The sequence below is a fragment of the Benincasa hispida genome, chromosome 7 (assembly GCF_027475165.1).
Source record: "Benincasa hispida cultivar pf3 chromosome 7, pf3_genome.v1.1, whole genome shotgun sequence".
Lineage (NCBI taxonomy): Eukaryota > Viridiplantae > Streptophyta > Magnoliopsida > Cucurbitales > Cucurbitaceae > Benincasa > Benincasa hispida.
In genome coordinates this window covers 29966956-29982751 of record NC_143484.1, presented here as the reverse complement: position 1 = coordinate 29982751, position 15796 = coordinate 29966956, and the positions used below count along the sequence as shown (strand labels likewise).

General features: G+C 35.9%; 1 protein-coding gene across 8 annotated transcripts; it reads left to right on the top strand.

The window, feature by feature from the left end:
• The first annotated feature begins 579 nt into the window (after positions 1–579).
• ORC4 (origin recognition complex subunit 4) lies at positions 580–11923 on the top strand. Of its 8 annotated transcripts, none has more exons than XR_016530907.1 (17): positions 580–1004; positions 1232–1322; positions 1425–1481; positions 1914–1961; positions 2161–2211; positions 2294–2337; positions 2411–2474; positions 2686–2772; positions 2947–3038; positions 3152–3233; positions 3663–3748; positions 3844–3953; positions 4715–4807; positions 4900–4964; positions 5072–5215; positions 5392–5575; positions 8260–8462. XR_016530907.1 is itself a non-coding variant. In XM_090315853.1 (16 exons), the coding sequence occupies exons 1-16, from the start codon at positions 889–891 to the stop codon at positions 5416–5418; spliced, it is 1257 nt and encodes a 418-aa protein (XP_090171979.1). In that variant the 5' UTR covers positions 582–888; the 3' UTR covers positions 5419–6103. The 8 variants fall into 8 exon arrangements, 1 of the variants encoding a protein (XP_090171979.1); XR_016530909.1 differs by lacking the exon at positions 8260–8462 and adding an exon at positions 11686–11923 and having other exon boundaries at positions 582–1004; XR_016530913.1 differs by lacking the exon at positions 8260–8462 and adding an exon at positions 11686–11923 and having other exon boundaries at positions 582–1004; positions 5050–5215.
• Positions 11924–15796: the final 3873 nt, after the last annotated feature.

Genomic DNA, 15796 nt, shown 5'->3' with positions numbered 1-15796 from the left:
TAAAAAAAAAAAAAAAATCAAATGTCTTCCATGGTAAATTTTACTATTTTGCACGTAATTAAGTTATCAAGTAATCTTCAAACCGAGTATAAGTCAATTGACATACGAGTATGTTAGAAACCACGAACTTTGTGTGGCTCGAATCCCCTACCTTTAATTGTACTAAAAAGGAAAAAAAATGTTATCGAGTAACATTTATCAAAATTCACAAATTTCATCCAAAGGTTATCATTTCTAATATTATTTTTCTTTCAAATCTTATCAATTTTTGTCCAACTACACATATGTTTAATAATTCATTCATGGCATATATGACTACATTTTTTAACATTTTAATGAAAACTCATCGAAGTTTAAATTGCAATAAGTTTCAAGTTTAAGGTTAAATTGCAATTATTATCTAATTTTGACCTTTCATAAATATTTTAAAATTATTTTTAGATTATAATTTTATTAAAATATTTGATGAAAATCGAGACTTAATTTTAATGTGACAAAGACTTAATGAAAAATGGGAGCTGAAACACTCTTGCTAAAAAAAAATAACCATATATATACGCATATATATTGTAATTTAAAATATATTAAACATAAATTAATTTTTTAAAAAAAGACAGTAAGTTTATTTCTAAAATTCTCTCTGCCCCGCCCATATCCATTTCCTCTTTGCCGCAGAAACCACCGGCCGCTCCCTCTCTGCCGCTCGCCGGCACTTAGTTCTTTCTTCTCCTTCTATCTCCCTCTCTGCCGCAACCTCACGCCGCCACACCAACCACCGTCTTCCGCCGCAGTCCCTTCCCTGTTCACTTGCCGTTGAGATTCGTTCTAATTTGAAATCCTCCCAAATCCAGGGATTCCAAACAGAAACTACAAAATTTCAGAGGAAAAATGGCAGCAGAAGATCTTCCAGAAGCAACGGCAGCCCTCAGCCTCCTCCGCACTAGACTATGCAACTCAAGTTTCTACTTCAAACCTCCATGCGATTCTTCCGATAGCAATTACAGGTACAAATCTTTTTTTTTTTTCTCGCCTGTATTTCTCATTTTCCCTGTGGTTATCGCGAATGGAGGTTTACATTAGTGCTCGAGTTCTCTAGTCGAGATGAATTAAACCGAACAAACGTATACTTGTTGTTTTTCTTTCTTCTTTCCTTCTCGAGTTTTTCTTTTGAAGGGAACAAAATTTTTTCTTGTTCAATGGAAATGAAGTGTTATTGATTTGGTATCTTCAGCAAATTGAAGTTCATAATATCCAGTTCGGTGGCTGAAGCGTGTAATAATTCGATCCTGCTTCTTGGCCCCCGGGGTTCAGGGAAAATGGCGGTATGTGGAAGAAAACCTATTGGTATTAAAATTTTAGTGTTCTTTTTTAGATTAGTTTATTGTTTCGTGAAATTATTTTGGTGTTTGCTTTACGCATTTTAGGTGCTGGAGCTCGTTCTACAAGATTTATTACTAGAATATCCCGATATGATTACTGTGGTAGGCCTTTTACTGATTCTCTTGACTCTTTTTTTTTTTTTTTTTTTTTTTTCAAGATTTTCGCAAGTGTTCAACAATTTTGACTTGGTAATCTATGAAACGAACAAGTTTAACCTGTGAAGTAATTTTATTGAAAGGGAGGACCACAGATAACAATTTGTTGGGGAGTAAAATTAATTTCGAACTGTATATTAATGATTGATGCGTATACTTGATTAAATGAGAACATCTGTAAAAATTCTAAAGGCAATCCCTTTAATGAGCAAATTTTGGTTACTTCATAAAAAATATCATCAGATGAGGGTTATGTCTTAACGTCTACAATTGACTAGAGTAGTAAATAAAATTCTTGAAGAATAAAAAAAGTTTAGAAACGTTAGATCTACTTGGTTTGATAGATGCTTTTAAAAGGCTTCTCCTTATTTTTTGTAGATAAGGTTGAGTGGTCTTTTGCATTGCGACGACAATGGTGCCTTCAAGGTGGGATTTTCTCTCTTTCTCTTTCTCTGTTTAGCATGAAGTATGAACTGAGTAGTGTAAAAGCATTTTTAAATATCGAAAATGATTTTTTGGAGAAAAATCTGCATCTCGAAGTCTAAACTCTTTGTTCATAATGTGAAAGGATGATCTATTTTTATCTTTTTTATTCTTTGACACCTGACATGCCATTGACATTCAGGAGATTGCTAGGCAGCTTTGCTCAGAGTATCAATTATTGTTCTCAAAAATGGTAAGACACTCTGTCTATTTTATCTATCTTTATGCAATCATGACCCATTCTGGTTTATTGATATGGATATGATATGTTATAGGCATCCTTCGACGATAACTCCCAGTTTATGATAGCTATGCTGCGGTAAGTTATCTGCTAGTTTTCACTTATCTAAATTACTTGAAGTTTTGCTAAAGCCATGGATTCTTATGCTTAGGGAGTGTGGCTTGGCACACAAGACAATTGTTTTCGTACTGGATGAATTTGATCTTTTTGCACAAGTAAGACTCCTCCATCCTGTGCTGAAATCTACTTTTCTCAGTTCTTAGACCCCACCGTTCGGCATCCGTTTTTATATGGCTCTGACTTGAACTCAATGATATCTTTGGTTGAATCCTGGGATTCCATAGTCCAAAGGATTGAACATTTGTTTGTAAAGGACACGTTCTCTAATTATACATGATATGTGCTTTCTACTATTGGTCATTTCAGGGAAAACAACGGCTACTTTATAATTTGTTAGATGCCATGCAATCAGTGTCATCGCAAGCTGTTGTTATTGGCATCAGTTGTCGATTGGTAAGTTGCCTCAACAATGTATCCATTCCCTTTTGAAAAGTGAGGGTAAAAGATATATTGAGAGTTAGTTTCCTTCCAATTTCATTGGTTTGGATGTATTGCATGATCAGATTATTTCTTGCTTATGTTTTTGATAAAATCAAGTTACTAACAATTTCAATTGTTTTTCACCAGGATGCTGATCAGCTACTTGAGAAAAGAGTAAGATCTCGGTTCTCCCATAGAAAGCTGTTATTTCTTCCTCCCTGCAAGGAAGATGTGGAGAGGTAATTTGTTATGAACTTTATTAGTGGGCAGTTTTGTTTCTGTACGTTAGATTGTTGTAATTCCAGTATCATTAGTTTTATTTTGGCCATTTTCTCATACTATGATAATGCAGATTGCTGGAGCACATTTTATCATTGCCAATTGACTCAGACCTTCCTCACGACTACGTTATTAAATTTAATGCAAAGCTTCATGTATCCTTTTTTTTATTGTATATCTTATGGGAATACAATGTAGAAAGAGCATTTTAGACGGATGGTAGTAGACTTCAAGATTAACCAGTATTAGCAATCTTACAATAACGTTGATGATCCAACATCAAAACTGGCTACCTGCTAAAAAACCAAGTTTTCCATTTTGTAGGATTCATTAATAATCCAGATTAGGCATTTCGTTACCTCATAAAAAACATGACCCAAGAGCTCCATCAGATATTGCGAACAACTGGAGGTTGCTTTGAAATCATTATTTTGCAGTACTATTTCAGTTTAGCTGGCGACTGAAATCTTATGAATGCCATTAATGTTAACTTGTGCATGCAGAACAATTTTGTATGGCATAACTAATCCTTTTCAACCTTATTAAACATGGTTTCCCTCTGGTGAAGTACTTGACATTTGTAGAATATGTTAGCAAATGAGAGATTTAAAGAGATCATTAACACTTATTTGGACTCTGATTCGACCGTCAAACAATTAGTGAGATATCTGTAAGTTCTTTCACATGCCTCAAATAATGGATAAATTTCGTATGTTTGAGCTTCCATCCTAGGTTAAACTTACAGTGAAATGTCATGACATTTAGGTTTTGTGCCATATCAAAGATGGACTTGAAATCTGGGTTGCTGACCCTTGAGAATTTTGAACATGCTCTTTCAGATATTCAGAGGCAGCCAAAGCAGGAATATATAAAAGGTTCGGGGATTGAAAATGTTATAATGACTGTAATATCAAACTTTTTTCATCGTCATTCTGTAGTTTATGTAGTTTTGTATGTGTGCTCGCTTGTTTTTAATATAATAAATTTATTAAATGCTGTCTCTTGTATGTACACACCAAATTCCAGAGAATACCCAACATTGAATTGCAGTAAACGAATTCTAAGTATTTTAGTTGAGTTACTGTGCTTATAGGTTTTTGTTCCTTAATTTTCTTTTACATTCTTCTATTCTTGTGATTTTTCAATGATATGCTTAATCTTTATCTTTTTTCTTATTGGTTACAATGTTATTTTATTTTGTATATGGTGAGCTATTGTCCCATCAGTTATATAATATTGCTGTAGTTTTATTATCTCTTTCGGACCTACCCACTTTTTCTCTCGAGTCAGTTACAACATTTCTCTCTCCTAGTCTCTTATGAGAAATCTACTAAACAAAAAACATATTTAAAATGTTGATCGGTAAGTCTATTTGTGTTTAGATTAGTTATCACTATTAGTCCTTTTCAATCATTATTTAACATCAATTTTTTGTTATGATTATTTTTTTAATTGAATTTTCTCTTGTATTATATTTATCCATTCTTGGGTGTTTTCTTCAATGATAAAATTATTCCCTCCAAAAGCAACATGAAATGTTGTAATCGGAAATTGAATATGTAAGCATGTTATCAGATTGAATCCATTTCTTTATCCTCATTAGCAAGTCACGAATTTATCGAACTTTTTCTAGCAGATTGTTCCATATTGGAGCTCTATATTCTGGTATGCATGAAAAGGTTGGAAGTTAAGGAGCAGAATTCATATAACTTCAATTCTATAATGAAAGGTGCACTTCTGTTGATCCTCTAGTTGTTTTGTTGAAACTTTGCAAGATGTACAAGCATTCTTTCAAAATGTTTTTATTATTGAATGTGACAGAGTACAAGAGTATACATGATTCATTCCGGACATCTGATTATTATTCACGAAGTGTATGCTTACGGGTATGTTGGCACTGAGTGAAATTGTTTACATTAATTTTTTTTAGCTTCCTTCTAGGTTGGGCTCTATATTTGATTCTTTTACCAGAAAATTCCCTGGAGTTATGCAGGCGTTTGAGCACCTTCTACAGCGTGAATTAATCTGTTTCACTGACAACCGTGGACATAATCAATCAGTTGAATTTCGATCAGTCAAGCTGTTAATAACATCTCATGAACTACATCATGGACTGAAGTCTTATCGATCATGTCCTGTAAGTTGTTACCATAAAAGCAGTCTTATGGTGTGGCATTTGCTTTTGAAAAATTGAAAATTTGATTAAATGTGTAATCAACCATTTGTAAATTACATGTCAACTCGTAATTTATTTTTGTTCGTGTACCTTCCATCAATGTTGTAGTGACTGCGTCTTTTCTCTTATGGTTACAGGTCATCCTTCAGAAATTAATGAATTAAGGAGGTCAAATTCATGCAGCTGAGATGACTGGATGGCTGTTTAGCAGCCTCCCGACAGCGAGTTTTTCAGAAATTTTAATATAATATATTTACTTCCACAGATGTTATTCTGGGACTCCAGACCTTTGGTCTTGTGCAAGGCAGCTCAGGATCAGCGGTAAGTCCCTTATGCGAACATCTTTTCCGGATAGTATTGGGTTAGGTTTGACAAAAACTCAGCTCATTTTCTAGGTGGGACTTAATAAAAAAATTTCATTACTTGAACCAAATTTGCCCACCTTCATCTTATATGTTGTTTTCTTGGGATCCCTGGTGGGTATCAATCAAAATATTGGAACAAAAATCCTAGATCAGTGTTGCCAGTTTAAGCATAGATCATCTTGCCAAATTGTTGTATCATCGACAAAAGGATCAGGAGGTTCGAATCTCCATCTCCACGTATTGAACTCAAAATGTTTAGATTCAGTAGACATGTTGCTGGAGGAAAGACGAGACTTTTATGTGGTTTATCACCTGCATCAAAACTCATCTGCAGTGCGCTAAAGAGTAGTGAAAGTTTAGTGCAGGATTTTGGTCATCACAGTCTTTTAGAATACTTTGATCTTCGTATTGTTCAATCATTTTGGAAGACTCATATTGTAAATATTTTTATAGTGCTGGATGTCAACTTCTTTCCCATGAATGATTTCTTGTGTGTACTATGTCTTGAAGCATCTGTTTAGGAGGTACTTTTTCTTTACGACGGTTGTCTAAACCATTTTGATGGTATGTGTCGAAAAAGGGTTGGTTTGCCCTAGAGGTTTATTTGTAATTCTCTTATGGGCCTAGGGCTTCCTGTCTGTCTATTTATTTGAGCAGTCTTTCTGTATTTCGGTGTAACTCAATAATAAGATTGATCGTGGTTTTTTCTCCCTGGCCTAGGGTTTTCCACGTAAATTAGTCGTGTTTTTTTCCCCTCTTCTTCTTTTATTTTTATCTTGGTATCAGAGCAAGGGGACGAAACCTTAGCCACCATTGATGAGTCTCTTTCGACGACCAATTTTGAGATAGCTGACACGATTGAGGAAGCTGCCCAACAATACCTAGAGATCGCCTTACCTCGCCTTCTTCAACAAATGAGTGCCGCCAGAACGACAACCCAATCCATCGACGGACAGATCGGATCGCGCCCAACCAAAGAGAATCAGCGTCCAGATTTGAGCGATGCCTAGCCACCCTTTAGCCGTGGACCCGTCGATCTCCTAGGTGCAAATGGTGTTCGGCGAACAGATTCGGTCGTAGACCCAACTTTCCTCAAATCTAGAATAGTTGACTGACGGCGACCAGATATGTCGATCTTCCAGCAGCTTTCGCGCACAACATGCCAGTCAATCTCCCAGCAGGCTTCGCACAAACCAAACGTGAGCTCACCAGATCGATCGACAGCCCTAGGGTTCAAAGTCGCGACGACTTTTCTGGCTCGACTAGCCACGACCTTGTCGGTGGGTTTTCTGTCCAGCAACCTCCGGTGGTAGATCGACCAGTCCTCTCTTCCATCGGAATCGTCCAATTTACAGCTAGGCTCCGAGAACCCGGTAAACTCTTTCCATTCTTTACCTGCTACAAATTTATTATCTGGATCAATAGGACACTCTGCAGGAATTATTATTGGAGAAAAGTTGAATGACGAAAATTATTTCTCCTGGTCTCAATCCATTCGAATGACTCTGGAAGGAAGACAGAAATTTGATTATCTAATTGGGGAGATAGTCAAACCTGAACTTCGCAGTCCACACGAACGTATTTGGAGAGTAGAAGATTCATTGCTATGATCAGTTCTGGTGAGTAGCATAAAACCTCAAATTGGCAGACCGTTACTTTATACGACGACTGCCAAAGAGATCTGGGATGCAGTACAATAGTTGTATTCGCAGAAGCAGAATGCATCCCGCCTTTATACCTTATGCAAACAAGTCCATGAATGTAAGCAAGGAGCTATGGACGTCATGTCATACTTCAACAAATTGTCCTTGTTATAGCAAGAAATGGACGTATGTCGTGAGATTATCTGGAGATGTACACATGATGGGATGCAGTATTACAAACTTGAGGAAGTTGATCGAGTGTATGATTTTCTGGCTGGGTTAAATCCGAAATTTGACAGTGTTCGCAGCAGGATCTTGGGCCAACGTCCTACACCCTCACCGAGGAAGGTATGCTCTGAAATACGCCTCGAAGAAGACAGGTTTAGGGCCATGAATATTTCAGTAGTTACGTCTACTGAGGCTGCTGCTTTTGCCACTAAGTCATTTGGATTAGACAGTGACAACAAACCTCCACATGTCTGTGAGCATTGCAAAAAACCATGGCACATGAAAGACCAGTGTTGGGAAGCTTCCAAATTACAAACGACGTCAGTCATAGGACAAGGCTGGTCCTGGACGGGCTCTGGTCAGCAACTCGGCGAATGACAAGACCTCGACTCTGCCTCAAGCTGGCAGTCAAAGTAACTCAAGTGCTGTTGGGGTCGGTGCAATTGTACACTCAGGTACGACTCAGTCTTTTGGTTTTATTAGCATTAATGGTAAACGACCCTAGATTGTGGACTTTGGAGCAACAGATCATCTGACTGGGTCTTCTGATAATTTTATATCATATCACCCGGGTGCCGAAAAGATTAGAATCGCAGATGGGTCCTTTACCCCTGTTGCAGGGAAATGACATCTTTCTTTGTTTGATGGTTTAATATTGCGTGATGTGCTGCATGTTCCTAAAATTTTGTATAACTTACTATCTGTTAGTAAAATTACAAGGGACCTGAACTGTCAGACTGTTTTCTCACTCGACATTGTTTTGTTTCAGGATCTGAGCTCAGGGACGACGATTGGCACTGCCCGGCACGATAGGGGCTTTATTTCCTGACTGATGAAACTTCCTTTAAGGATGGTTATAGGACTAGTTTTATGTCTTTGAATTTCTCTACTGTTGAGACCGATTTTATGTTATGGCATTACCGTCTGGGACATCCTAATTTTCAATATATGAAGTATCCTTTTCCGCATTTATTTCATAATATTAATATATCATTCTTACATTGTGATGTGTGTATTCGGACTAAACAAAGTCATGTTTCGTTTCACTCTCAACCTTACAAGCCGTCCAAACTGTTCAGTTTTATCCATATTGATGTCTGGGGTCTCTCACCAACCACTACCTCTACAAGCAAACGATGGTTTGTCACCTTTATTGACGATCTCACCAGATTGACCTGGGTCTTCCTTTTGACCGATAAGTCTGAGGTGTCCTCTGTTTTCCAACAATTTTATGCGACCGTAGAAACCCAGTTCAACACAAAAATTACCATTTTATGGAGTGACAACGGGCGTGAATTCATTAATAACTCATTTTGGGACTTTCTAGTACAAAAGGAATTATCCATCAAAGCTCGTGTGCCTATACTCCTCAGCAAAACAGAGTAGCCGAGAGGAAAAATAGGCATCTAGTAGAGGTCGCTCGTTCCCTTATGACCTCTCTTTCTTCCTATTTGTAGGGCGATGCTATCCTCATTGCAGTCCATCTAATCAACCGCATGCCTTCCCGTGTCTTATCCTTCCATACTCCTCTTGACCGTTTCAAAGAATTGTATCCCAACACTCGGTTAATTCCTAACGTACCTCTGCAGGTGTTTGGATGTGTTGTCTTTGTCCATACTCACAGTCCCAATCATACGAAATTCACTCCTCGTGCCTAGAAATGTGTCTTTGTTGGGTACCTTCTCCATCAATGTGGGTACAAGTGTTATCATCCCTCGTCTCGAAAGTATTTTGTGTCTATGGACATCACCTTTCTCGAGGATTAACCGTTTTTCTCTGTTAGTCCTCTTCAGGGTGAGCGTCCTAGTGAAGAGGCTAACTGGTCCATGCACTCCATTCCCCTAGAGGTGTTGGCTGAACCTGAACATCCTAGCTATGTTCTTCCTAGTCTTGTTCTTCCCACTAATCAAGTCCCTTGGATAACTTACTACAGGAAGAATCTCAGAAAGGAAACAGTGCCGCCTGTCGCATCTCCGGCTCCAGTTCATGAGTCTGACTCGGTCTCAGTTCCAGGTATGAATATCCCTGTTTGTGATACTGATGATTGTGTTGAGACTAATAATTGTAGAGTGGACAGAGATATAGAGATTGATGCAAATGATGAGAAAATATAGGGAATTGAGGAGGATGGAGAAACTGATGGAAAAGACAACATTGAGGAAATAACTCTAGCAAACGAGAATAGTGGAAGGGAAGGTGATTGTGTGGGAAGTCCTTCTAACGAAAGATCCATGGATCAGACGGCTAGTTGCAGCAAGGAACGTGGAGAAGAGGAAAACCGTGCATCTCTTGATCTTCCAATTGCCTTGAGAAAAGGGACTAGGTCATGTATAAAGTTCCCTATGCATAGTTACATGACATATAATAACCTATCTCCTGAGTTCAAGGCTCTTACTATCAGTCTAGATACGGTAATGGTTCCAAGTAATATACAAGTTACCATGGAAACTCCCGAGTGGAAGGTTGCAGTTATGGAAGAAATGAGAGCTCTAGAGAAAAATGGAACATGGGAACAGGTTGTTCTTCTTGAGGGGCACAAGACGACTGGATGTAAATGGGTGTTTATTGTCAAGTACAAATTTGATAGCTCGATTGACAGAAACAAGGCGAGACTGGTAGCCAAAGGCTTTACCCAGACCTTTGGTATAGACTACTCTGAGACATTCTCTCCTGTGGCCAAACTCAATACGATCCGGGTACTGTTATCTGTTGCTGTTAATAAAGATTGGCCTTTGCACCAATTAGATGTGAAGAATGCGTTTCTTAATGGAGTACTCGAAGAAAAAGTCTATATGAGCCCTCCACCCGGCTTCGAACACCAGTTTAACCATTGGGTTTGTAGATTGAAGAAGTCATTGTATGGGTTGATTGTAGATGACATTGTTCTGATCGGTGATGATACTGATAAAATTATGAGACTTAGAACAAAGATGGCTAAAGAATTTGAAATTAAAGATTTGGGAAAATTGTGATACTTCTTTGGGATGAAGGTGGCTCGATCGAAAGAGGGTATCTCTGTCTCACAACGAAAGTATACTCTAGATCTCCTCAAAGAAACAAGAATGACTGGGACCTGTAGACACCCCTGCAGAATATAATGCCAAACTGAGTAATGTTAATAATGGAGCCCCTGTTAGCAAAGAGAGATATCAGCGATTAGTCGAGAAGTTGATATATTTATCTCACACAAGACCTGATATATCATATGCCGTGAGTGTTGTTAGTCAGTTCATGCAAGCTCCTTATGAGGAACATATGGCAACCATTGAATGCATCCTACGGTATTTAAAGGGCACTCCTGGTAAAGGTCTTTTGTTCAGGAAGTCTAGTAAACGTGGTATAGAAGCATATACAGATTCGGACTGGGCTGGATCTGCTGTTGATAGAAAGTCTATGTCTGGATATTGCACGTTTGTTTGGGGCAATCTGATCACTTGGAGAAGTAAGAAACAGGGAGTGGTTGCCCGGAGTAGTGCAGAAGCCAAGTACAGGGCCATGAGTTTGGGGATATGTGAAGAGATCTGGTTGAAGAAAGTATTAACAGATCTTCGACAAGACAGTGAGCTTCCAACGAAATTGCTCTACGACAATAAAGCAACAATAAGTATTGTCAACAATCCGGTCCAACACGATAGAATCAAACACGTCGAGATTGATAGACATTTCATTAAAAAAAGTCTGGATAATGGGAGCATATGTATTCCCTACACCCCTTCAAATCAGCAGATTGCAGATGTCCTTACAAAGGGGTTGTTAAGACGGAGTTTTGATTACTGTGTCAGCAAGTTGGGTTTGATCGATATTTACATCCCACCTTGAGGGGAAGTGTCGAAAAAGGGTTGGTTTGCCCTAGAGGTTTATTTGTAATTCTCTTATGGGCCTAGGGCTTCCTGCTTGTCTATTTATTTGAGCAGTCTTTCGTGTAACTCAATAATAAGATTGATCGTGGTTTTTTCTCCCTGGCCTAGGGTTTTCCATGTGTGTTTTTTTTCCCTTCTTTTATTTTTATTAGTATGAAAATCACATTTAAAAGTTCAAAATCAAATACTAAACTGATCAAGTGAATGAAGACATGTTTTATAGTGATTTTATATATGACAAAAGTGATTTTAACTATTTAAAAAATGATTTTTTTTGATAATTGTTAAGTCATCTCGGATTCTCGATGAACTTGCTCTTTCAATCACTGGTATAGGCATTTCTGTGGCTGCCAAATATAGGCTTCAGTGTGCTGGTAAAGACCCTGGATTTGGATTGTAAAAGTTTATTGGATTGATTTGCTAGTTTCTTGTAGAAGATTGATTTAGTTTGTTTTGATATATAATAAAGAGGATGGCGTTGTATTCAAAATGGTAACATACAAATAACAATCATCAATGACATATCTATTAAAATAATAATAATAATAATAATCAATGGCATGTATAAATGGATTCCTCATATAGTCTTTAGCTTAGAGAAATGTCTTGAATTTTCCCTCTGATGATAGATGTCTTTATAGTTGGATTGTGTCCATGGCGGAAAGGTGTAAATTACAACTAGGATTTCATGGATAGATATGTTATTCACTTTATTTTGTCTAATTATCTATTATATGCCATCTCTTATCACGTCATATCAAATAAGTCAATATTTGTCAAACATCAATTTTTTTCTTCTTCTATCCCGTAGTTAATAGGAGACACATACATTTTTTAATTTCCATCTAACAGTTATTATGAGACAACCAACTCATTCGATAATTTTTTTTTTCACCTGCCGATCAATTGAGTCAAGCTTTAAACTTTGAAAACTTCCTCTCGTCTAGTTCTCGATCTTAAGAAGTTGACAACATAGATATATATTTCAAGCTATAGAACAAATTTAGACCTCCATAAGATTTGGAGGAGTAACATAAATTTGAAAAATTGGGCAAAATGATCCATTAGAACTTCTATTTTGTTTTTTAAACCTATCTTTTGAAATTTTTTTTTTTGATCCCTTGATGATGAAAATGATGTAAGCATGATTGTATAATTACTCTTATGCCCCTTACCACTAACCTACCAAATTAATTCACATTCTCCACCTAAATTAATTTATCCAAAAACCATTAACAAAAAATTATTCACACAAAAAAATTCTCCACCAAATTTGTTGGTTGTATAATTACTCTTATGCTTCTTATTAAATTCCCACTTTCAATTTCAACCATTAACCTACCAAATTAATTCACCTTCTCCATCTAAAATTAATTTATCCAAAAACCATTAACAAAAAAATTTTCTCACAAAAAATTCTCTACCAAATTTGATTTCTTTACAACCCCACAAAAAGTTCTCTTCATCAAATTGTTTCTAGAACGAAATTCGTCAAGTCCAAAACTTGTATTTCACATAATTTTGTATACTCTGTTGTAAGAAGATGTGTATTTCATTTTTTTTTTATGTATTCTCAATAGTTCACTAATTACTGGGAAAATTGACAATGTCCTGCATTTGATATTTATTTATAAATTTTTGAAGTTTGATTTATGCTTGCTTTATTGATTGTTTTTTTTTTATTAATGCCCTACATTTGATATTTATTTATAAATTTATAAAAAAAATTAAAAAATATGATTTTTTTATTCCCAATCAGGCTTCACTTAGTAGGAAGCAAATGAGTTCAAATTACCCGGCTGGGCTCCATCGGGAACAAAATAAATGTAGGAATAATTTTGATACTCGGTCGGGCTTCACTAGGTATTCACCGAGTAGGAAGCAAATGAGTTCAAATTACTCGGTCGGGCTTCACCGGGAGCAAAATAAATGTTGGAATAAGTTTGATTCTCGGTCATGCTTCACAGGGTATGGCATAAAATGATTGACCCCTCACCGAGTTACCAGACCGAGCTTCACCGGGTCTTCCTCGGGTCCGTGCCCGGTAGAGTTGATCCTAACCCGGTCGGGCGCACACAATAAAACATGATTCTATTTTTTGGCCTGGTGGTGGACCCGGCCGGGTAAGACCAATTCCGGAAACTCGTTTTTAGGCTCAAACTTATTCAGAAAACGTCGAATATGATGTTTTTAGGGAAAAAAATAACATTCAACATAGATCTAACATAGATTTTAAATATTCACGCAAGAACATCTAACATAAACTAACACATTGAGTGAAAAAAAATGAAAATCCATACCTTAGTTCAAAAATCCCAAATGATCTTCAATGAAAAGGAGAATGGCAAGGAAATCTAGAATGAGAAAGTGAAATGGGGTGAGATTGAGAAAATGGTAGGAGGTGACCGAAAATGGAAAGGAAAATAGTGAGAGTGAGGGTTTGGAGAGTTTGAGTAACCTTTGAAATGTGAATGGTATTAGAGTAATTTTAATTAATTTTCAAAATTGTGGAGTCAAAAAAAACAAACTTTTTAAAAAGGGTCCAAAACTCAAAATCAAAACTTGAAAATGGTTATTTTTGTCAATTACCCCATGAATTTACTATCAACTCTCAAATAAGTTAGTTAAAACCAGTTTTCTATAGGGCCCACTAAAGACTTATTTGATAAAGTTCTTATTTTTTTTTGTTTCATGTTCTTAGTTTCTCATTTTTTAAAACGTTACTTCTTTTTTTTTTTTGTTTCTTGTTCTTAGTTTCTCATTTTTTAAAAAGTTACTTTTTTTTTTGTTTCTTGTTTCCAAACTTTAGAAATCGTCTCTAAAAGATTAGTCAAATTTTAGAAAATGTATAGTGGTTAGTTGCCTGAGTTGAAACAATATTTTCTCTTTTTTATTTCTTCCCCTGTTATTTTATTTTATTTATTTTTAATTTCTTTACCTATTATTTTATTTTATTTCTTTTTTATGTCATTACTTTACCATATTTATATTCACATATATATTTTTAATTTTTTTAATTTAGCAATATTTATATCAAAACTATTACTTAATTTATATCTTAATTTTTCAATATGTATTACATGTGTATATTATTTCAATGATAAATTTTAAATTTTGAAAAAAAAAAATATATTTATAAATTATTTTAATTTTTAATTTTGTTTAACAGTTGGTGGGTTGGAAAAGATTCGAATCTCCGACCTCTAGGTCAATAGTACAAACTTTATGGTCAATAAACTATTTTCACTTTAACTTTTAATTTTGAATTTAAATTTTGTCAACATGTATAGTTTAATATTTTATAATACAATAATTACATAGCAATGCAATTTAGTTGAATCTGGGTCAATATTATTTCAAACAAAGATCTCGAGTGAGAAAATATTTCAAATAAAAATTTGATGACATTTGAAGGATAGAAACACTTTTATTATTCTTGTTAATTTTGCATCAAAATTGTTTTGTATTGATAATGTAAATTTTTTATAATTTTTTTAGGGCATTTTAATGCATATTATAGGGTTTTATATTGTGTAACTAAATTATATTTAAACTTAAAAAAGAGACAAATGAAAAAAAAAGAAATTATAAATGATAAATAATAAATAATTATCAAACAAGTTTTTGTTTCTATTTCTTGTTTTCAAGAAACAAAAAAACTGAAATAATTATCAAACATATTTTTGTTTCAGTTCCTAAAAATCAAGAAAGAAAAAATAAAAAAAGAAAGAAAAAACAGGGACCTTTAATATTAATATTGTTGTTTTCAAAACTTATTAGAGAAATGTTATTGTTTTGGGATTTCGAGGCTAGAAGTCGAGGGTTGAGGATTCGACTAATGTAGAGGTCGAACGTTGAGAACTCGACAAACAGAGAAAAACATGGAATTAGGGTTGTCAAGGGTTGAAGTTTCGACATAAATAAGTCGAAACTTCAACCCTTGACAAGGAAAGGGAAATCTCACTAATTTTGTGATGAGGATCTCGCTCTAGAAGGGAATCTCGAAAGGAATCTTGCTAATTTTGTATATTAGGTTGTCGAATGTTGAAGTTTTGGCATACATAAGTCGAAACTTCAACTCTTGACAACGAAGATAAGTGGGTGAAGCAGATTGTAAGAGAGAGCAAGATTGTAGGAGAGAGCGAGATTGAAAGCGAGATTGTAGGAGAGAGCGAGATTGAAAGCGAGATTGTAGGAGAGAGCGAGATTGAAAGCGAGATTGTAGGAGAGAGCGAGATGGAAAGCGAGATTGTAGGAGAGAGCGAGATGGAAAGCGAGATTGTAGGAGAGAGCGAGATTGTAGGAGAGAGCGAGATTGTGGGAGAGAGCGAGATTGAAAGCGAGACTGTAGGAGAGAGTGAGATTGAGAGAGCGAGATTGTAGGAGAGAGCGAGATTGTGAGGGAGAGTGAGATTGAGTCTGCCACATGGATTAAACAGCCAACCA

Coding starts and splice junctions, on each gene's coding strand:
- ORC4 (XM_090315853.1), top strand. CDS start 889: ATGGCAGCAGAAGATCTTCCAGAAGCAACGGCAGCCCTCAGCCTCCTC. Junction 1,962..2,160: donor ACGACAATGGTGCCTTCAAG/GTGGGATTTTCT, acceptor ATTGACATTCAG/GAGATTGCTAGGCAGCTTTG. Junction 4,808..4,899: donor CTTCAATTCTATAATGAAAG/GTGCACTTCTGT, acceptor TGAATGTGACAG/AGTACAAGAGTATACATGAT.